We start from the raw sequence: 24,584 nt of genomic DNA on the forward strand, positions 1-24,584 counted from the left end.
CACTCCACATCGTTTCACATTAGTTCCCATCTTTTCTCATCACTCCACATCTTTTCACATTAGTTCCCATCTTTTCTCATCACTTCGCACATCCATCTTTTCTCATCACTCCACATCGTTTCACATTAGTCCCCATCTTTTCTCATCTTCCCATAAATTTTTTTTCCTCATCAATCTCTATCACATCACATCATTCCCACATCTAATCACATCATTCCCACATCTAATCACATCCAATCACATCATTCCCACATCTAATCACATCCAATCACATCATTCCCACATCCAATCACATCATCCACACATCAATCCACATCATCCGTACATCCATCCACATCAATCCACATCAATCCACATCATCCATACGTCCATCCACATCTTCCACATTATCCACATCTTCCATACATCCATCCCACATCAATCCACATGTCAATCCACATCATCCATACATCCATCCACATCAATCCACATTATCCACACATCAATCCACATTATCCACATCGTCCATACATCCATCCACACGTCAATCCACATCATCCATACATCTATCCACATCAATCTACATCATCCATACATCTATCCACATCAATCCACATCATCCATACATCCATCCACATCAATCCACATCATCCATACATCCATCCACATCAATCCACATTATCCACACATCAATCCACATTATCCATACATCCATCCACATCAATCCACATTATCCACACATCAATCCACATTATCCACTCATCCATCCATATCAATCCACATTACCCACACATCAATCCACATTCATTTCATAAGTATTCCCATTCTCATCTAATCACATCTTTTTTTATCTCATCACTTATTTCCTCATTTATCCTCATCAGATCTCATCCACTTGCATCTACCCATACATCTCAACCCTTTACATACTTTAACATCTATCCACTTTACATCGCATCTTATCGCATCCATTTCACATCACATCTCATTCATTGACATCCCGATTCACATGCTAACACATTCATTCACATCCCGATTCACATCACATCATGTCCATTCACATCCCTTATCATTCATTCACATCCCGATTCACATGCTATCACATTCATTCACATCCTATATCATTTATTCACATCCCAATTCACAAGTTATCACATTCATTCACATCCTATATCATTCATTCACATCCCAATTCACAGGTTATCACATTCATTCACATCCTATATCGTTCATTCACATCCCGATTCACAGGTTATCACTTTCATTCACATCCTGATTCACATGACATCACATCTCATCTATTCATTCACATTATCTGATTTACATCACATCTCATCACATCTATTTACCTCTCATTCTCATCACATCTATTCTCATCACACTCATCACATCTATTCTCATCACATCCATCCATTCCATCTATTCATTCCATTCATTCCCATCTATCTGATTCACATCACATAACATCACATCTATTTACCTCTCATTCTCATCACATCCATCCATTCCATCCATCCATCCATCCATCCATTCATTCCCATCTATCTGATTCACATCACATAACATCACATCTATTTACCTCTCATTCTCATCACTTCTATTCTCATGACATCTATCCATCCATTCTTTCCCATCTATCTGATTCGCATCCCATCTCATCACATCTATTTACCTCTCATTCTCATCACATCCATCCATCCATTCATTTTCATCTATCTGTTTCGCATCTATCTATTCTCATCACATCCATCCATCCATTCATTTTCATCTATCTGTTTCGCATCACATATCATCACATCTATTTACCTCTCATTCTCATCACTTCTATTCTCATCACATCTATCCATCCATTCTTTCCCATTTATCTGATTCGCATCCCATCTCATCACATCTATTTATAGAATGTAAGAGAATTCTTATTTTTGATATAAAGATTCTTTACGCATCTATTTATGCATATAAGAACAACTTCAGTGGGAAATAACACTTTTATAAAAATTTGTTTATGTATCTATTTATGCATAAATTCAATTTTAAGGAGAATAACACTTTCGAAATAAAAATAAATCTTTTATGCATCTTTCTATGCATAGAATTTCTTTATGCATCATAAAATCAAAATTGATGAGAATAACACTTTTGAAATAAAAATAAATTTCTTTATGCATCTTTCTATGCATAAAATCAAAATTGATGAGAATAACTCTTTTGAAATAAAAATAAGTTTCTTTATGCATCTTTCTATGCATAAAATCAAAATTGATAAAAATAACTCTTTTGAAATAAAAATAAATTTCTTTATGCATCATAAAATCAAAATTGATGAGAATAACACTTTTGAAATAAAAATAAATTTCATTATGCATCTTTCTATGCATAAAATCAAAATTGATGAGAATAACTCTTTTGAAATAAAAATAAATTTCTTTATGCATCTTTCTATGCATAAAATCAAAATTGATGAAAGTAACGCTTTTATAATTAAAAAAATTCTTTTATGCATCTATTTATGCATAAATTCAATTTTAATGAAAGTAACACTTTTATAATAAAAAAAATTCTTTTATGCATCTATTTATGCATAAAAATCAATTTTGATAAAAGTAACACTTTTACAATCAAAATATTCCCAATATACATCTTTCTATGCATAGAAATTAACTCTATTCAAAATAACACTTTTATAATAAAAAATATTTCTAATATGCATTTTTCTATGCATAGAATAAAAATAACACTTTTAGAATATACAAGCGGTGGGGATTACTCTTTTTGAATAATAAAAAGATAAAACTTATTTCACTAAATTTAAGAAAATTTTGCCATAACCTCCTTTGTATATGGCTGACCATTTTTTAATTTTTTCATTCTAAAATTTACTAAAAATTATCCAAGATGATTTAAATCATTCTAATCTACTTAATTTTCACTTTATTTAGAGTAAACAATATGAAAAGTTTAATTCCATCAATTTGAATACACATCTAGGATAAAGAAAGGCTGAATTCAATAATGAAGAGAAGGGGGAAAGCCTTTCCAGCAAGGCATAACATCCATTTTCATTTTAAAGAAAGCAAAAATCAAAAAACCATAAAATAGAATAAGAAAAAGTAGAATCTCTAACTTACTAGGAGTTTTGTGAGCTTTCCTTTGGTTTGAGGGATCTACTGTTGTTTGCAACAAGAGTGGCCACCAATTCTTTTGAAGAGGAAATGGTAAAAAACAAATGAATTATCAAAATGAATTCACTGTTTTTGGCTCTAGGGAGGAGTAGAGTAACAGTGCATGAAACACTATTAACCATTTACAAAGGGGGAGGCTTCATTTATAAGAAAAAGTGAGCCTCTAACCAAGCAAACTGATTCTAGAATTTTCCAGATCAGTTTGGTCAATTTTTGACCATTTTTAGGTCAGTTTAGCTTACTTTTTGGATCTAGTTGAAGCAGGAGAGAGGAGAGATGAAAATATCTCATTATTTGTGACTTTAAAACTCAACCACATATGTGAAATAGGTGCCTCCTTCATGAGGGAAATTCCTCCACACTGAGGTGTCAAAAATACATAATTTCCTCTAAATATCTTTTCTTTTTTAACTAATAACCTTGTCCTTAGTCAACTCTTCATCTTATGTGACATTTTTGGGGGGATTTTCTTTATTTCTTCAATTTATCTCCTCCCTCTCTATTATGTGCAGCTTTGTTATAGCACTCCAAACTATGACCTTGTCTCAAGAATCCATACATAATGGTAGCCTTCAAAGTTTTTAAATTTGCTTTACTCATGGGTATCAACATGATGAACCATCTACTTACCTTGCCCACTAAGGTAGCCTTCAGAGTTTTAAAATTTGCCTTACTCGTGGGTATCAACGTGATGAACCATCTACTTGCCTTGCCCACAAAGTGTAGATTGAGTGCACAAACCTTGATAGGGTTATCTATATTTTTAAATGCTTCACTTCGTTGCTCAAACATTTGCATAAATTGAACAAGATTAGTAGTTCCATCATATTTTCCTATGAGCTTGAAATTTTCTATGGACATGACTGTAGATAACTCCTTTGGGTCACGTGAAGGTTCTTTGGTTAAATCGCCATGCAATTCTCATGCAACAACTCCCTTTCTAGATTATTCAATATTACCCATGAGCTTGGAAATTTCTATGGACACAGGACTCTAGATGACTCCTTTGGGGGAGGTCATGTATAGGCCCTTTGGTTAAAGCACCATGCAATCCTCATGCAACCCCCTGTCCTAGATTGTTCAATATTGCTAGAGTTTGGGTATCAAGGGGTTGCGAGGTTTGTGGGGTACCTTCTCCGAGCATTTGCAAAAACGTCAAACCCATTGTTGCATTTGGCATAAGATCAAACAATGGGGGATTGGGGTCACTCACCAAGGGTTTGAAACCAGGTGGTAGAGTTGGAGACATAAAATTGGTCCAATGCATGGCATATATGATTGGGGGTTGTACTTGAGGCATGGGCCTTAAGGGATGGTAGGTTTCAGATCTTGGATTAAGTTTTGGTATTAGTACATTTAATCCCCCTAGGTTTTAGGTCTTGGATTAAGTTCTGGTGTATTAGTATGTTTAATCTCCCAAGGTTTCAACTCTTGGATTAAGTTCTGATATTAGTACGTTTAATCTCCCTAGGTTAGCCATCATTCTCTTTTTTGGTTCTTTATCCTTTTATTTTTTAAAGCCCGAAATGACCTTTGTATCTTGCTCTACCCCTTTGTGTCTCAAATGAGAGTCCATTAGGGTCCATTTGCATGGATCTCTCTTTTTTGACGCTAGGGTATGAACGCCTTATTAAGAAATATTTTTTCAAAAAGTGTGTACATCAATAGTTTCCCATATGGTAGAGAAGGTCTCAAAACCTATTTTCCATCACTGTCAAATCATGCGTGTTTATTTGAAAAATGTCAAAATGAATTTCTTAGTTCTTATAGTCCTTTTCTAAACATGCTACAAAAAGAATTTGGAAACAAGTTCTATAAGAGAGTTATAGTATTTTTGGAGTACTACAACTTTGCTCACATGACCATGTCAAAATTCTTATGTTTGGTAGCTCAGATAGTAGTCTGAAAGTGGTCTACAAGCTTGATTTTTATGTTTTTAGTATGTGCGCCTCAATTTTTCTCGATCGACTTGCGAGACAATTGGTCAGAGACCAAAACGATGAAAATCAGCTCGGTCCACTCGAGGAAGATTTAAAGAGCCCGAAAACATCTTGAAATTGAGCACTAAAACATGTTCTCACCGACCTCATGGGGTTGAGGAGATACAAACCTACAAACAGGACTACTATTTATACTCTCTTTTTTCTCTACTCCTTGATTTTTTTACACATGATTATGTCACGCTCTAATTTTTCTAACGTGATTATACAAGCATGATTTTGCAGTTACATAGCTGTGATTTTTGACGTGATTTTGCAGTCACGGCCATGTTTTTTAATGTGATTTTACTTTTTCACAGTCGGGATTTTTTTGGCGTTTCGACTGTAGGATTTCTCGCCTTAATCAAAATTTTTCAGCATGATCAAACTTTTTCGGCCATAATCGAAATTTGTTGGTGTGATCAAATTTTAGCAACCATAAATTTGTGGATATGATCGAGTTTTTCTTGGCCGTGATCTTGCAAGCATAACTTTTTTTTCTCTTTTCAAGTTTTTTTTAATGATTTTTGGAATCCAATTTGTGTAAAGGGAGTGGTTTTGAAATTCAAATTAGGAGGTATAAGAAGTTTGTCCAAAAAAGACAAGTGGGAGATAAAAGTTAACACTTTATGACACCCACTTACACACCTCTTACATATGTCATAAATGCACTCCAAAAGTGACTCGAGGGTGCACTACTAAGAAACCCTAAATATCATGTGCATTCAAGGGGTATTTAAAAAACCCCTTACATGTGAATTTTTCATGAATAAAAAGACCCTTTTTTATGGACTTACGATTTTTTTTTCAAAATCAATTAAAGAAACCTTTTCTGTAAATGTATTTCTGTAAGTTTACCTTAATTAAAAAACCCCTATATTTGAACTCACATAGTATACTTACATATTTTGAGGTGAACCCCCTAAGCAAAAGTGGATTCCATCGAGCTCTCATAACTCTTATTAACCACTAATCACTAATCATTTCATATAATTAAACATATAATTAGATTGTGCACTGAATTACTAAGGCATGTGCATTACTTAATATATAAATTAACAAATAATTAAGCTCGTAATAATGAGATCTTCTCTTATGCAAAAGAAATCTAGAATCCTTAATTTATGATTTTTGTATATTAATTTGGTGTACTAATTCATCAACATACACATTACGCACTCCTAATCACTTTTATGTGTTAATTTGGTGTAATAATGCATCAACATACACATTATGCACTCTTAATCACTTTTTTTAAAACTCACATTAGCCGAATACCACTAAAACTTTTATCTTTTGAGGTGTTTTTACTCTTTATCTTCGCTAATCACTTTCCTTATGCAAAAAATCAATCCAATTAGTCAAATTTGTGAGAATTTAAAGATTTTTATGATTTTTTAAAGATTCTCTTAGATGATTAAGCTAACTAAAATAGATTCTAACACTCAAATATAACAAAAATCTAATTGAAAGTCCAAAAATTAGCATCTAAAGTTTGTAAAAAATACAAAAGAGAATAAAATTTTCATGAAAATGCTTCCTAATGCTTCATGCAATTTGCATGATGTATTCTAAGCCTAGATTAACCTACATGGATACTAAATGAACCATTTAAATCAATCAAAACACAACCAAAATAGTAACTTAAGCTAAAACACATTCTTAAAAAAGAAGAAGAAGAAGACCAAAAAGTAATCAAATTACCACGAATCTCCATACCAAACCCACTCTTTTGTATGGAAATCCACTACTAGAGAGTATTGGTAATGGATTATTCATAGATTTAAAGAGTAAACAACTAAAAATACCAAAGAATCTCAACAGCGGTGCCAAAAATGTTAGTCTGCTTTAGCCTCTCCTAGAAACACATTCACAAGAGATTACCTTAGTAAGCTACAACCATCATCAAGATCTTTCTAATGGCCGAGCTTGAGCACATCGCTTCAAGAGCTCCACACCTCCTTGAGTAGTTATTTTCATCACCATTTGCACTACTAGTGTTGTCACACACCTCGTATTGGTTCTCGTCTCTCCTCACCTCACACCACTCACACACTCACTGGCATGAATTAGAGAAGAAGATTTAGCAAAAGCAAGACTCTATTGCCCGATGGAAGAGTATGTTGCATTATGAGAGAAAATAACTTATATACAAGGCCATAAGTATTCACACACACTTAAACCATGGGACTGGTCAAACGCCCAAAGGCTCACAAGTAGCATGTTGCTTATATAATGCTTAGTCTTATAATGCATGTGTGAAGTACATTCACAAGGACTCCATTCTAGCTTGTTTCCGCATGCTTGGAGTGGAAAATTTCCATAAATACTCCATCAGACCATTTTCGAGCACCCGTCCAAATCGTAGATTTAGTCACGTTGCTTTATAGATTAATCATACATGCATTTGGTCTCTGTCTTTGCTATCTGATGTATAGAATTATAGTAGCAACTCCTGTTAAACCTTAAATGAATTAACAACATTGCTTAATGGCGTTTCAAAGCGCATCTCAGTAGGAGATCGAGCACTGCCAATTGACATTGTACATTAGCGCTTCTAGGATCTCTTGCCAAAACGAGGGGTGTGCATGCGTGCATGCGCGTGTGCGTGTGCGTGTGCGTGTGCGTGCGAGAGAGAGAGAGAGAGAGAGAGAGAGAGAGAGAGAGAGAGAGAGAGAGAGAGAGAGAGAGAGCAAAAAAAAAGCACCAAAAGGAAGGAGAGAATGTCGTAGAAGAAAAGAGCAACTAAAGAGAAGTGAAACCAAGCCAAAGCAACACTAGGAAAAAAGGTGTCGTAAAAGAGACGGAGAAGAGTAAAGGAAAGCGGAAGTAGAAAAGAATAGAAGAGAATACAACACCGAAAGTAAGAAGCAAGAGAAGAAAAGATGGCAGTACAAAGGCAAAAGGACACAACAACGATGCACAGGAAAGGAAGATGGAAGAAGGCCAGGAACAAAACCCGAAAAAAAAAGCAACCAGCAAGGTGCCACATGCAAATGGAGAAGAAGACCAAGGAAAAATAAGCAGCAAAGCAAAGAAGCAAAAAAAGAAGAAAATGAAAAGCAATCAAAAAGGTTAACCGCAAGCAAAGAGGATGAAAGGTTGACCCATGAGCACGACAAAAGAAACAATTGAGATAACTTTTGGAACAAGGCTCTGTTTGGGGCCTAGTGTATCCTCTTGGGTGTGGCACACCGGAGCTTACATGCATCATCATAGATTCCAATCTACCCAACCCACACATTCCCAAGCATGCATAGTACACCATTCCAAGATCACAAGCCATAGCTTGCTAGTATCTTTTCCCAACTTGTCGCATTCTAATCTTCCTTCAAACTTAGCCCCCCTCTTATTCACTGAGTCTTGTTTTTGATACGTCCATCCATCCCTCTTCCCTCGTTGCACTTCACATAAACCGATAGCATGCATATTGAGATTAAGGACTTGATCCTTGCACAATGAACATCAAGAACAAGAACCATGGATAACAGTGCCAATTCCACCTCATCCCTAACCTATTGAGAAACCAACAAAATTGGCTTACAGATCTTCTTGATCCGAATGCAAAATCAAGAGTCACCATCAAGTAGATTTATTCTCCCTAGATCCTGAAATGCTCTATTATGTCATTTAACTACTCAAATGCAAGATCACTCTCCTGGTGAGTCTGACGTCAACCTCAAAATAATGTACACCACATATGTCTACATCCTCTTACCATACTCACTTCCAAAAAGCAAAATCTCTTAGTTCTCCTTGATTACAAAGGGTCGAAACCATGAGACCAATCAAAGCACATGGCCGCTCACCAAAATCAAATGTGTGCATGCACCATACCCATACCATCGACAGTCATCCATGTAAATCTTCAGATGAGGACCATGGTGGGCGAAAGTTTGGTCTATGGTATGGTATGACTGACCGAATTCCCTTGAATGGTGTACGCACAAGTGGTTGTTCTACCATTCTATTGGACAACCCATTCTTCTTAGCAAGCAACCCCTCAATCTGACATACCTTGGAAAATCCCCTTGTTTTTTTTTCTCAACCAAAGTGAATAAAATGTCAAAGGTAGCAAGGCATTACAATCTCACCATATGCCGAGCTCCGCATGCACCATACACATACCATCGATAGACATCCAAGTAAATCTTTAGATGAGGACCATGGTGGGCGAAAATTTGGTCTATGCTATGGTATGACTGACCGAATTCCCTTGAATGGTGTACGCACAAGTGGTGGTTGTACCATTCTATTGGACAACCCATTCTTCTTAGCAAGCAACCCCTCAAACTGACATACCTTGAAAAATCCCCTTGTTTTTTCTCAAAGTGGCAAAGGTAGCAAGGCATTAGAATCTCACCATATGCCGAGCCCCGTTTGCCACTTTCAATTTGTTTATGGCCCGGATGATGATACAAAATCCTCAACTCAAAGAGGAGTGCCGCAAAAGCTCCATGACCTTGATTTCCCCAAAATCAAGATGTGGGGAAATCAAGATGGCATACAAATGTTAAAGAAAGCAAAACTAAGAGCCAAGCAAAGCATCAAGTTAAGAGATTTCACTTGGAGAACACATGAGGGCACACCTTCAACCCTCATAGGCTGTGCACAACACTTGAATTGCACCTTACAAGCATATCTTACATACATAGGCACCCACAATAACCAGCATGGAGCCTCATCATCAACAAGTGTCGAGATACATATCTAGATGGAGAGAAATCCGTGGATGAAATCCGAACCATGGAAAGAAAAAGCCTAGTCCATGATACAACCCAACACAGGGAACCTATTTGATGTTGCAAGAGCCTTCCAAGATCAAAGAAAACAACTATTTCGCATATCTCCATTGCACCATTTTCTCTTCCTCTACTACCTTCACAACAAGAATCTCACCTCGAAAAAGTGTAACAAGTAACAACAAAGAACCCCACTCTCAAGGTTCACCATGAGATCTAGGAATTATACCTTGCCACACCCATCCATTCAAGACCACCCTCGGCCAAATGCACGTGGCCTTGGGCAAATGATTCCAAGGAGATCACTTGGGTAAAGCTCACTAGTTGACATTCCTAAAAGGGTCAACTAATTCATTATACCCATACTTGGAATTAACACATGGTAAAGTCTTCCTCCCGCTATGAGAGGTATCTACACATGATTCCAAGGAGATCACCTGGGTAAAGCTCACTTGTTGACATTCCTAAAAGGGTCAACTAATTCATTATACCCGTACTTAGCATTAACTCATGGTGAAGTCTTCCTCTCGCTATGAAGAGGTATCTAAACTTCATAGGCAACTTTACTTTAAAATACAAAACATTCAGTAATTTACCTAGTTACTCTGCAAAATAAGCAACAAGTTAACACTTACTGTAAAAACAAGTTATTGGAAATGAACAAGCAACATGGCCTGGACATACACCTGGAATGGTGGAGAGTTTCATTCCTTTGCAACAAGCTGTGCGTAGACACCTTTACAGATACGAAAAAAATAAGACAAATCCATAATGGAATAAATTCTTGATTAGTTAAATGCTTTTCAAACATGCACTTTTACTTTTCCCTCAACCAAAAGTAGACAACCTTCATGTTCTACCTTAAGTGCGGACCTTCACATTTCAAACAATGATGAGAGAGAGGCTTACTAGATAAGAAAATTAGTACACATCTATGAGGAAAACCGTACAGAACTCTAGGAATGAATGCTAAGGTATCTTGTGATATTTATAAACAAGTTGACATTCAACACACCATTTCGATACTTAAGGAAACATGGTAGAGAAAAGTGAGTCAATAACGCTGGAAATACAGAAGAGGGACCTATAAGCCAATGAGAAGAAGGGCCCATGTTTCAAAGGTGATTAATCCTAACCACAACATGTTGGCCACTTGTTTTGGTTTGAGAAAGTATTTAAAGTTTGGCAGTGGATGGAACTAACTTTGTACGGACTCTGACAAAATATAGAGCCCTCAAAAATGAGAGGGTAATGCAAGGTGGACCAACAAAAAGAGAATGCAAACCCTTCCTTCCCAGTGGTAGAGACACCCACTTTGCACAGCTCCACCCACAATCGTGAGACAATCGTGGGTGGACAGCTATGATCCGAGAGAGCCAGATTGCCAAATCCAAAAATGCAACACCTCGGATTAAAAATGCACTAAAGTATGATTTGGCTGTTGATAAGTGTACCCATCCGTGTCACTGGAGCTGGCTGCCCATCATTTTGGGCACAACACCGGTGTTTCAACTTTTTTTCCCTCTTACAAAACCGACCAAACTTTAAACATTCAAAACTCCTTGACCCCTTTCATAACACCCAACACATATTGGCCAATAGCTTATTACACAAAGCAGAGATATTCATACAACCCACATCTTGCAATGCCGCAGTACATCCATCCAATCAAAGAAATAACTCTACAGCCTGCAAGATCTGTCCATCATTCTGGAGGTATGACAAGCTTGTCTCCCGCATAGATACGATCCCCATATAAGCCGTTGGCAGCTTTCAGAGACTCCAGAGATACCTGCATTTTAAAGCACATACCAGAATGAGTTATGTATCAAAGTGAGAGAAAATACTCTTGTTAAGATGAGTTCGAGTGTTAGCTAGCTAAGACTGTGACACAGGAGCCAAGATAAGTATAATCACGTATTTCACACTATGCAGGGATGGAAATTGAGGATGCTGAAATACATTACAAGTTCACATCCTAACGTGCCTTTTTGAGCATAAACATATGCTAAACATTCCCCTTGCTAAGCATGCTTAGCACACAGATTGATGCTCCAAATGAGCGAATCACCCCCCTTAAATGAGAGGCATGAAAAACGTTCTGCTGGCTGGGTAACATAATGACAATGTACCTTACTATGTGCTCCCTTTCTCAGCATGCTCAGCTCACACTATTTCTCCGAAAAAGCTGCTCCATTACACTACAGCTTAACGACACACACACATGCACGCACGCAAACATACACACACACATAAATGCACATGCACATGCGCATTTGTATGTATGTATAGAGACAGATTATATTTCAAATGATTCATTATGTTGCCCTATTCATGATAAACCTACACTTGACATGCTTCGAACACAGAGTGACGCAGAAAATGAACTACTAAAACAAATAGAAAGAGATAAAGATGCATAGTATTACTACTCACACCATATTTTCCTGAGATGGCCCAGAGAGTATCGCCTCTCTTGATTTCATAAGTTCCACTCTTGGGTACTTTAACTTCGAAGATCTTGCTATCTTTCATCTTGGGTTTGCTTTCTCTCTGCTTCTGAGGGTTGAAGAAGCAGAGAAACCATGGCTTCTCTTCAACCTCAGGCTTGGGCTCACGGGCTTTGACCTCTTCTATCACTTTGATCTCCTCCTGCAAATCACACAACATGAAGGAAATTAAGGTTTTGATAAAAAATTTGCTGATGTTCTGGTTAAAATCTCAACCACGGTTTCCTGGGATAGTTGTTACAAGTGAATTTTCACATAAGGCCTTCAGTAGCTGAGTAAAACTAGGGTTTCCACAACAATGTACCATATTTCAATTAGGGTTTGAATGATATATGCATAAATAAGGTACTCATAAGGGCTCCACAGAATTGTGCCAAATTGGGGTTACCACTTATTCTGTAGGTTTGCAAAGTTATTACAGAAAAGTATTACGATGTGCTAAGCTAGGCTTTCGATTGAGCCTTTGCAGACATTGATTAAGGCTTCACAGAATGGGAGTAGGGCGTTAAACAATGAAATTCATGCTTGGATTGTACCTTTACGAACATTGATTAGGGCTTCACAGAATGGAGTAGGGTCTTAAACAATGAAATTTAAGCTTTTCCAGAGAATTATAAGGTTTTTGGAGGATGACAGTAGGGTTCCACAGGAAAGGGTTTTACAAGAAGCCATTAGGGTTTCCCTGAGAAACATGCAAAGGCAAGCACAGAGACTTCCATAGCCAAGAAAAGAGGAAGAGTTAGAGAGGATATAAACCCTGATTTCGGTCTTGAGCTCTTCGAGATGGGGACCGATGGTGGGGGCAGGGGGAGGAGGGATCTTCACAATTTCTACTTCTTCTACTTCTTCAACATAGACATCGTCAATTTCTTCACCGTTCTTGTCTGCATCAGGGATTGTGAAGTCCTCGCGATCTCCATAGTACTCTTGGATGAGAGCATCCTCTTCCTTTCTAGCCTTCACGAATCTGAAGATGCCCCAGGCTACCCCAGTGGCCACAGCTATGCCTGCAGCTTTGGCTACGGCGCCCTCCTTGCCCTCTTTTCCTTCTTTGCCAGAAGACATCCTATGGTAGGCTTTTTCTGAACTCTCTCTCTCTCTCTGCGCCTTAGTCGGCTATGTCGCTGGACAAACCAACCTTGGGACCTGCACAAGTACAATAAAGAGGCAAAGTTTCTGCCAAAATCGGTTATGGCGATCACAGAAAGGCAAAGAGAAATGCAGAAAAAGCATGGATTGGGGGCCCAAAAAATGGAATAAAAAGGGCAAATAGCGATGGAAAACAGAGTGGATTGGATGCGAAGAGCAGAGAAATGATGCAAAACGAGTGCAAGATGAGGGAAAGAGAGCTGGGTTGCTGACCAACCTCCTTAAGAACGCTTGGAAGCAAAGGGTTCCATGGTGGTTGTAAATGATAAGCAGGGAGCGCGCCCATCGTTTTGGAGTGGTAGGCTACCTAGGAAGCCGAAAAGACGATGACAAGGTTTCCTCCAACGAATCATTTCTTTTGCAAGGGATGAGGTTCTTCTGCCTACAAATGCATATTGACACCTCATTGTCTGCCACCCATGGACCCTTTCACATGATGTGATGCACATGGCCATACCCCGTGCACATAAAAGAACACTGAGACGACTTCCAACGTCTTGATGATGTGTAATTGAGATTCTTGCTCGCTATTCCCAACCCTCGATTGTTGGTTATGTCACCAAGTTCACCCTTGCATTTCACAGCCTCCAGTGGCCTCCCCACACGTGTACGCCGCCAAAAGTTCACCAACACGAGCAATCTCTCCTATGTTTCGCTCGAGCAACCTCTCTAGCGGCTATTGGAACACCTGCATGTGCTCTCAGCCATAGTAGTCTATATACCTACCATATGTGTGCTTGGAAAAACCCAATGAGGTAAAGGTGGACAGAATTCTTAGAGACTTCTTGTGGCAAGGGTGGCAATGGGGAAGCTGCCACACAGGAATGGGGTGGATTGGGGATCCAAAGCTCCAAGTCAAAGCCATTGGCTTAGTCTCAAAATGGCTAACCAGACTCGAAGGACATCACTACAATCACATAAACATATGGTCTCTGTCATGAACGAACAAAGGTTCCTACAAGATATCCTAGAGGAGGTGGTCTATTGGCCCACCTCATCAACAAGTATGATCGAAAGGTGGTGGCTGTTGAGAAATGTGGTGCCATAGAGCATAAGGAAGGTAGGGAGTGAGTCACATGAGCAAGAGAAAAAGTTTGCACATTAGAAAAGGATAGACTAAGGGTACATTGGCAAAGGTTGATTTGTATGGTCATTTGTAAAAGGTGAAGTCAAAGGTCAAAAGGTAGCATGTGGAACGTGCAAGGAGGCACATGTAGTGTGAGCATTTATGAACACATGGTTGGCACTAGGGTGTACACATTTTGTGAGTTGGGAGCACGATGAGAGCTATAAAAAGATATACTCTTGGCTCATTAGAGTGGATGATTAATGTGAGATTATGTGTGGTTTTGTGTCTATCTTATGCTCCCATTATAGTACTTAATCACTAGCTTTATTACCTTTTAATCAAGTTGTTAATCGCATCATTATGGTTGTGATTATCTTTGAGCCACCATAGCCATGCTTAGATCCATGAGTTTCTTAACATGGTATAAGAGCTATGGTGGTGCATAGGCTATGGTTAGGAGCATTCTCAACCTGATCAAGTAGTTTATCTCTTCTATTCTCTTTGTAACAAGCTTTGTACTTGTCATTTAGAGCTTCAAATAGTAGTCATCCACCACATCCCCTTTAGGAGAGTATTGAGAGCTTTAAACAAGCACACATTTGTGCATCTCTGAGAGCTAGGCCAAGAAATACATTGTAGACTCATCGTAGCTAGCTAGCAAACCAAGTAGCAGGCAACACACAGAGCATCATGACCAACAAGGGAAGAGCAACAAGCCGCAGTAGAGCAGGCAACACACACCTCTGTGTTGCTATCGGTACAAGCTGTGTGAGCAGAGCTCCACGTAGCATTGTCAAAGCAGGTTTACTTTCTATCTCTAGAGAGAGCTTCACATGTTGCAACTAGCATAGCAGAGAAGAAGCCAACAATCATTTAAGCAACTCTTCGTGGTGGCAAACAACACACAAGAGAAACGCACAACATCTCTACGCAGTGGAATCCCTCCCTACAGTCTTCTCGGCCATGGAGCACAAGGAAGGTTTGGTGCACACATCTTGTGAGTTGGGAGCACCATGAGAGCTATAAAAAGATGTACTCTTGGCTCATTTGAGTGGATGATTAATGTGAGATTTTGTGTGGTTTTGTGTCTATCTTATGGTCCCATTATAGTGCTTGATCACTAGCTTAATTACCTTTTAATCAAGTCTTTAATCTCATCATTATGGCTGTGATTATCTTTGAGCCACCATAGCCATGCTTAGATCCATGAGTTTCTTAACAGTGGCTTAATTGGATCATGAGACAAGGTAAGGTTCTCATTCAGTTCAAGCCCACCATCCGAATGCCTTAAAAATGATAAAGATAGGTGGTTGGCTCATTAACTCCCCACCAAATGGGGTACTAGAGACCCACCAATAGCATGGAGAAGCCACTCTCGGAAGGTGTGGAAGAGCTCCAAAGCCTCTCAGGTCAACCTACTCTTGTGGAGGCAAGAAAATGCCAACGTGAGACATGATGAGACGAAGTGGACATACAAGGCCAATGTCTTGTATGAGTTTAACGATGGCTCAATTGGATCGTGAGACAAGGTAAGGTTCTCATTCAGCTCAAGCCCACCATTCGAATGCCTTACAAATGATAAAGATAGGTGGCTGGCTCATTAACTCCCTACCAAATGGGGTACTAGAGACCCACCAATAGCATGGAGAAGCCACTCTCGGACGGTGTGGAAGAGCTCCAAAGCCTCTCATATCAACTTGCTCTTATAGAGGATTGTATACAAGAAAATGCCAACGTAAGACATGATGACGAAGTGGACATACAAGGCCACTGCCCCTTTGCTGGTCTATTCGACCAGTTTCTCCTTCCTTGATCTACACTTAATCTCAAAGTCAAACTCTTGAAGAGTCTGCATCTATCTTCTTAAATTGCCTCATATTTAGATCACTCTAAGTGAAGATCCATTTTAAGCTCTTATGATCAGTTAACAAAGGTGAATTTCTACCCAAGAAGATAATGCCTTGTGTCCTCAACTTTTAGTATTCATAGGCTATGGGGCATCCCTCTTGCATTAGGATTCCAACAATAGCGAATCCACTGGCATTAGTGATAACTTCAAAAGGCTTGCCAAATTCTAGTAGTTTCAAAATAGGATTTGTTACCAACACAACCTTCAATTTATCAAAGGCACTTTGGCACATATAGGGCTCCTTCAAAATGGAATATCCTTCTTGAGAAGTGAAGTTAAGGGATTATTAAGCCTAAAAATCCCCTAACTTCCTTTATTGTCTTTGGCTTTAGCTAATCAATAACAACTTGCACCTTTGTCGAGTCAGCTAAAATTCCATCCTTTGACACTATGAACTCTAAAATATTCAATACTATCAGTAAACAAGGTACACTTACTCTTTTTTATCAAAAAGTTAGTGCTTCTTGAGGGGAACCTAAGGGTCTCCAAAACTTTGCGCACATGCTTCTCATGGTCAACAACATTTTTCAGATAAACCAAGATCTTATCAAAGAATACCAAAATTAAATCATCTGGGTGCCCTTTGAAAATCTCTTATATTAACCAATTGAAGTTAATAGAGGTACTTATCAATTTGAATGTAAATTTACCAAAGCGATACATGCATCCTACTCACAAAGGTTGACACCTGATGATGGTCTAGTAATTGACATCTTAAATACATAACAATGCTCGTTGTCTTTTGTCCCTTGTCCTGGGAATCTACTCCCATAAAAGAATTCATATGTACATTGTTTTTTCAACTCTAGGATGCTTGACTCTGCACCACTTGAGTGACCACCATGCTTTGAAGCTTTAACCATTCTCTTAAACCTAAGTTGGATGAAAGAACTAATAACATTAGATGAAAAAAAATTCACGCAATATAGTTCAAAATATATAGATTCTAGAAGCCTTTACCTATGTGCTTAAATGAGAGGTTGCATTTCTTCTAAAAGGCTTGCAAGCACTGGTCTGATTTGGTTTTCCATTGTACTTGGTGTTCTCACCATTGCATCCATGACAAGGCGCTTTGCAATATTCATTTGAATTTTACATGATCCAAAGGATGATAAATCAGATACTAACTTTCCTTGGTCCTCTTAATGGCAGCTCTTGAAGTTCCTTTTTGGATTGCATGTTGATGCACACCTTGGTGTATCATTATCCTCGTTGAATGTGCATGCGAAAGCATGTAGTAGTATGCTGAAGCCCCACACTTTGCAACGCAAATAGGCATGCTTTTGCAGAAAAACATTGCAAGGATCCAAAGCCATGGGTAGAAATCCCCACTTGGGGCACTTTCTCTGTTAATTTATTTGCATTTTAAGACATTAGTTAGTTACATCCTATTGTGTGATTATTGTGTGAAATATCTACAAACACTCGCCACTTCATGACACTTTATTTGCCTTTCCATTGATTCTAAAGCTTCCACATAGACTATTTGTGTATTTAAAAACCCCACCACAATGGCTCTTCCTCACAAAGCTCAGGAAATTTACATGTGTTCATCATTTTAGTCCAGCAATGACCATCATACATTTGTGTTAGAACTTGAGGATCTAAGTTACTACGAGATGGTGATGATGAAGGTATACTAATCCTATACTAATTACATGTGATTGGTGCTAAGCTAAGCTAGGGTGGGTGATACCTAAGAACAATCATGATAAATGAGTTAAAATAATTAAGCTTTAGACTCAAGCACAATTAGGTTACAAGATTGAGACTTGTACTCACTCATAAAGAGGCTTGAGAGCTTGCTTGATTCATTGCTTGAAATGGCCCCCATTTATATGACTAGAGTACAACAAATCTTTGATAGTTCATGTGGGATAACTTAACTAGGTGACTTGGCACTCTAGCATCACTCATTTCAACACCCCCCCTTGATGCTAGGTTGGGTACAATTTTTAGGCTTTCACTCTTCTTATGTCTCCCTTTGTGCTAGGCTACTTTGGCATTATAGCTACTTTGGCTATGAATTTAAGCTTGAGTGCATCATATGGCCTCAAAGGTTGATTACATCACACTTTTGTTAGAGATAAGAGGGGTGAAAAATGCAATAGTTCTTTCTCTAGAAGAGTGCTTCTTCTGATGGGGAAGCTTTGACCTCAATGTAGTTTGCTTGCTTCTTTTTGTTATAGCAATCTTCTTCTAGGTGACCAATTTTTCCACAATAGTCATAAGCAAGCTTTGGTTTATCTTTATTGCGACATTCATTCTTGGTATGGCAAGTTTTCCACAGTGATAGCATCTTAGAAGTTGAGATGTTGATTGATTTATCCTTTGAAATCTCCCACCCTTTGCATACAGTACATGCTCACTTGAATGTGATTTAAATGGTTCTTTATCCTTGAAGCTTGATTCCTATTCAAGTAGAGATGATTCTATATCTAGAATTTTAGTATTGAGCACATTCTTAAGTGTAGCAACAAGTGATTCATACGGTTCTTTGTCAACACTTTTGAACAGTACAACAATAGATGCATCTTCTTCAATTACTTTTTTTAATGCACTAAGTTGATACCCTTGAACTTGTTGATGTGTTGTGCCATGGTCTCGGTGCCCTTCTTATTGAGCTTGTAAAACTGCATGAGAAGGTTGAGCTCTTTGTGTAATGTGGTGAAGGCCATGGGCTCATGGGCATGTTCATATGCCGGGCTTTGGGCCTAGGCTTATGGGCATGGGCATAATAAGTGAGTGTGAAATGGGCCAAGGTATATAAGATAATGGCTCATAGTTGTAAAGGTATCTTTTAACATTCTTTTGATAAATTGACTCTTATGTCAAATATAACTATCTAGATGCCTATGGCTCAAGCTTCCATGGTGAGCTTCTCCCTTCATGAGATTCTAGGATGGTGACCTACACCCTTGTTGTCTACTCCATGTAATGAGTGGGCCTTCTTCTTGCAATGGTATTAGAGCCCTTGTTTGATCCATTGTTTTCCTATTTTCTACTATTTCTCATCATTTTCTATATTTTCTTGATTTTCTTAATCAAGAAGATGACTATGGTGATTTTGATGGTGGTGAAAAGTCCCATTTCTATGGTTAATTCTTGAAGCTTTTGGGCTATGGGCTCACTGGGACCAAATTTTGGGAGTCACACCAATTTTTCAAATTTCAAGACCAAAATTGGGGAAAAGTCACTAATCTGGATTAGTCTTGTTGCTAATCAAAAATATTTTTCTTTCTTCCTCTTTTTTGCTTGATCCTTGAGCTACGAAGCCTCTTTCATGAGCCCAAACCCTTGCCATAACCTATGTATTAGCATAGGGCATAGCATAAGCTTCAAATTCATTTTCTTTGTGGCGTTTCAATTTGCAAAAATGAGATGTGAGGGCGTCTGCGGGCTATGTGCTGTTTCATGGAGATTGGGAGGCTTATTTATCACTAATTGGTTGTGCCAAAATGTTTGGTGATGCCTCTCTAATGTGTGAGCAAGACACTAATCTCTTTAATTATTCCATTTTTCAAGCTCTTGCATGTTACAGTTCCCATAAAAAAATTAGGTTTTCTTTCATAAATTTCTTCAAAATCATAAGCTTGGCATTGAGAAACCTCAAAGCATTGGAAATGACTCTCTAGCCACACAGGTGGTCACATCATTTTGTATAGGAACTTGGAGTGAGAACATTGATAACTCTTTGTCTTTGAGGGGAGGATGCATTTTGTCCATATAAGCAAGCAACCTTTTAGAAAATTTTCAAGAAGCAAAGATGAGAACAAGAAATGTAAAGTACCATATTATAACATGAAATAGAAAAAGGCTTACAATTTTGATTCTCCATGTTGTCCATAAATTGAGTTGAGAAAACAAACTCTTTTGAATCTAAGGTCTATGACTATGACACTCCAATGGGAACTACAAAAAAGTAACATATTGTAAGAGGAATGATGGATGATATATAGCCAGGCATAAAGAATACAAAAGGGAACCACCTTACACTTCATGATATGGTACAACTACAAAAAACACCCATTCAAAATTAACATCCTTCAGAAAATGACCAAAATGCTTTTCTTCATCTAGAAGCTTTCCAGAAATAAGAGGATCTACAACAAACAGTTTCTTCTTTTCCTCCTCTGACAAGGTACACATCAATGTCCTCTGTGAGATCCCTATCCCTATCACGCAATGGATTCGGGGTGCTAGCAGCGGAAGTAGCACTTCTTGCACGGGCATGGTCCCACACTCGGGGCCTCGTCCACGGATATCCGGACAAAAGACTAATCCGTCAGTTTTTCCAAAACCGAACCCGAAAAAACTTCCTTTACCGGAAAGCACGGGCGATTCCCCCAGGATAACTTTCTACTCTAACGTAGTCAAGACCATTACTGATCAAGCTGATCCGACTGCACCTATAAAGATACTCGGTCAGATCAAGGAAGAAACTTGCACTTGGATCATTGGGATCAACGCTTTTTTCCCCATCAAGAGGCACAGCCGTTGATTCCTATCCATAGAACAATTTCTATCCGGGATTTACTTATCTATCGTAATAACAGAAATTGAGTCTCGATTTACGGATCCATCAGTCCAGCCTAACCCCATCCGATCCCATGGGTTAGCCAACCGCCCAACCACTGTAGTGATGGGATCCAATTAGGAATTTGGTTAGGTTTTGTCCCGGGTACCAGGGAAAAGAGTTCCCAGGCCCCCTAGCCAGAAGTTCATGCAAACATAAAACTAGTCATACCACTTACACACCCAATATGAAATTGTCTTTTTCTCAGTATCAACTAACTTAAAACAATCCTTTAATGAAACCATTATGTCACTGATGACAATCCTCAAAATCTCTGGTTGAATCCATATTTCCAATCATTCATTCATCGGTGTACTTATGGCATCATTGGCAACCAGAACGCTCACCACCTGTTCACTTAGGGGCCTTTTTAATAGTTCCTAGCTCATAGTACGCGGCAATATTTTCACATATAAAAATCAAGATGGAATCCTTGTTGAAGATCGGCAAGATTAATCAACAGATCCATATAAGAGAGCCATGGACTCATCCGTTGAGGACCAGCAAGGTCAATCAACTAGATCCATGCCCGGTTTCAGAAAACAACTCTTACTCCTTGTTTCAATACGTGTGGGTATCTTCGGCGACCCAGAGCCCGAGCACCGTATGGTCAGCACCCTCTAGGATCCTTCACAGGTCACCTAGCGCTTCACTCATAGGCCGCTTCCTTGGTCCCTCATCCACCATACCGGAAGCTCACCATTTAAATCAAACCGAGGCTGGTCAAGACCTCGGTCGATCTTGCTACGCGAGACGTCCTCCATTGACTCTCCGTCAGCAGCAGTTGCAACTTTATCAGTTAGGTCTCCATGACCTTAATCCACAAGATGGTCAAAATGCTTCCCCAGCATTCTTGACATAAAACAGTCCTTTACAAACAGGTCACAAAATACAGTTTCTATATCGAACTCTCGTCTTTCCACATCATCAAAATACAGTTTCTATATCGAACTCTCGTCTTTCCACATTATCACTCCTCAGTCCACATTACTTATTCCACATTCCATTCATATGTGTACTCATCCTCATCCATTCACTCATATCGACGACACATTATTTCACATACACATTCACATTCATTATTCTATATACACATCCATGTTTGTACATCCACATCATACATCCAATCCCATATCCGTATTCATACATACACATCCATACATCCACATCCACATCCACATCCATACATCCACATCCACATCCACATTCACATCCATACATCCACATCTACATACATACATCCATTTTCACATCCTCATTCATACATCCATATCCACATACATACATAATTCCTAGAATATGGTAGGAAGTCCTCTTTTCATTCTTTGAATGAAATTATTTTATGTGTAATTTTTATAAAAATTTTACCATAGCTCTGCTGCTATGATTGATAAATCTCAATTTTTCTAAGGGATAAAGCTTATCATTAAGGAAATATTTAGAATGATCCCTAATTGGATCATTAATCCATAATGGATTGAATCATCAATATTCATGAAATACATAAACTAAAAGCATAGAAAAAAGCCATTAATTTGGCCTCAAGCATAGATTAATCTTGGATTAAGGAAAAGCTTTATGAAAAGCTTCATTTGGATTGAGAATGGGTCATGAGTATGACCATTTCTTGAGTGAGAGAAAGAAATTACATAAAAACCATTAGAATTAAGCATAAATAAAAATTTATGTAATTCTTAACTATCATTAATCAATTAACTTCAATAGCATTCATCAAATTATGTAACTCTTCACTACCATTCATCAATTAACTTCAATAGCATTCAAAAACCATTCCAATTAAGCTTCTCAAGCTTGAGAGGGGTTGAGAAGAGAGAAACATTGAGAAATTATAGAAAAGATCTAAATTCACCATTTACCTTACAAATTGGTTGATTCTTTATTCACGGTAGAGGCCCCCAACCAATCAATTGGTTTAGTATGTTGATGGAGCCACCAATGGGGATTGAAGAAAGAGGGAAGCTCCAATTTCTCCAATTTGGAGAGAATTTTAGAGAATAGTAAAAATTAGCATTATTTCAGCATAATTCTAACATAGTAAAATTCTCCTATTTTTTTCAAAGGATTCATGTTCTATTTATAGGAGAGGGAAGCTCTAACCAAAGCTAACTGATTTCTAGAATTTTCTAGATTTCAGTTTGATTGAACTTGGACTAGATTTTGGACCTAGTTTGGTTCCTTTTTTATTCGGTTTGGTTCAAGAGAGAGGAGAGATAAAAATATCACATTATTTTTTAGTTTAAAACTCATTCAAGCATGTGAAGTATGCACCTCCTTTAAGGGACTCCCCTTCCTTACATATGTGTCAAAATGGAATCATTATACCCAAAATATCTCATATTTTTTATATTACTCATAGTTTCTTACTAATAAACCTTGTACGTATTCAACTCTTCATCTTGTGTGAGCATTTACTCATTTTTGGATAATTTCTTTTACAAATTGGATTTATCTCCTCCCCACACATGGATTGATCTTATTGGCCCATAGGAACCTTAATTGGACCATAATCCAATTTTTTTTGAAAATCTAGACCCTTAGGCTAAGGTCCTTTATACCCTTAGGCTAAGGTCCTTTATACCCATTTTCAATTAATTCCAATTGCACATTGGAAAGTTCTTTTTGAATTTTTGTTTCAGGGAAATTCATTTTAATAAGATGAGATATTTTTTTATCCAAAAATATTAAAAATCTGAATATTATCTCTCTAGAATATTTTCTCTCTCTAGGTTAAAACAGTTAGAAACAAGATCTTTTATATTTTTGAAGAGGGATTTAATTACACGGGAAGATGCTGGACATCTTGAGAGGTTGGGGAGAAATCTTACATTCTCTCCCACTTGAAAAACGCGAGATGCCCTCATCTCGCAATTTCGAGTAATTCCGCAAGATGCACGAATATGAGACTAAGAGAAAATTTAATTAAGAGTAACCACCAAGAAAAGTCTCAAAGAGAGCAAGACTCAAGACAAGAACAAGATTTCAACTTTATTCACTCTTGGAACATATACAGCAAGATAGAAGAACTTTTTACAATTCCATAAGCCCGTCCATCATATGGTCACAAAAGCAGCACTAACAAGTAGCACACGTATAAGATAACTCATCTATGGGAATAATTCGACCGGTTATTGCAGCACCTACCTCATTGGTATGAGGTGACCTAATAAAAGGACCTCTAAGAGGTAAGCCAAAAATGGGATAAAGGCATATCTTCTGGTGAGGAAGAAAACACGCAAGTAAGAAGACCCGCTCAGAAAATCCACCATGCCTTGATCTCATCACACAATAGTATCGGGGACCCAAACCCAAAGCTTCAATAACCATAGCCAAGTGGACATTGTTACGAAAGTGATGCTGACCCCGTGGTGTTACCCTAGTTATGTCTCGATAGGTCCGCCATTTGGTCTGAGCTACAGAAGTTCCCAAGTGAGGGAAAAGTGAGCGCTCATACAGTTCTATAAAATCCTT

The 24,584-nt window shown here is 38.1% G+C and overlaps 1 protein-coding gene across 2 annotated transcripts; it reads right to left on the bottom strand.

Moving 5' to 3' along the window:
• Positions 1 to 11,263: 11,263 nt before the first annotated feature.
• LOC147606393 (uncharacterized) lies at positions 11,264 to 13,895 on the bottom strand. 2 transcript variants are annotated; one of them, XM_086791982.1, is made up of 4 exons: positions 13,759 to 13,895; positions 13,149 to 13,538; positions 12,319 to 12,534; positions 11,264 to 11,674 (listed from the first exon to the last, which is right to left on the bottom strand). In XM_086791982.1, the coding sequence occupies exons 2-4, from the start codon at positions 13,455 to 13,457 to the stop codon at positions 11,588 to 11,590; spliced, it is 612 nt and encodes a 203-aa protein (XP_086648108.1). In that variant the 5' UTR covers positions 13,458 to 13,538; positions 13,759 to 13,895; the 3' UTR covers positions 11,264 to 11,587. The 2 variants fall into 2 exon arrangements, with proteins under 2 accessions (XP_086648108.1, XP_086648109.1); XM_086791983.1 differs by lacking the exon at positions 13,759 to 13,895 and having other exon boundaries at positions 13,149 to 13,598.
• Between the last annotated feature and the right edge of the window lie 10,689 nt (positions 13,896 to 24,584).

Source organism: Cibotium barometz, chromosome 57 (genome assembly GCF_041138505.1).
Source record: "Cibotium barometz isolate CiBa-2024 chromosome 57, ASM4113850v1, whole genome shotgun sequence".
In the NCBI taxonomy this organism is placed as follows: domain Eukaryota; kingdom Viridiplantae; phylum Streptophyta; class Polypodiopsida; order Cyatheales; family Cibotiaceae; genus Cibotium; species Cibotium barometz.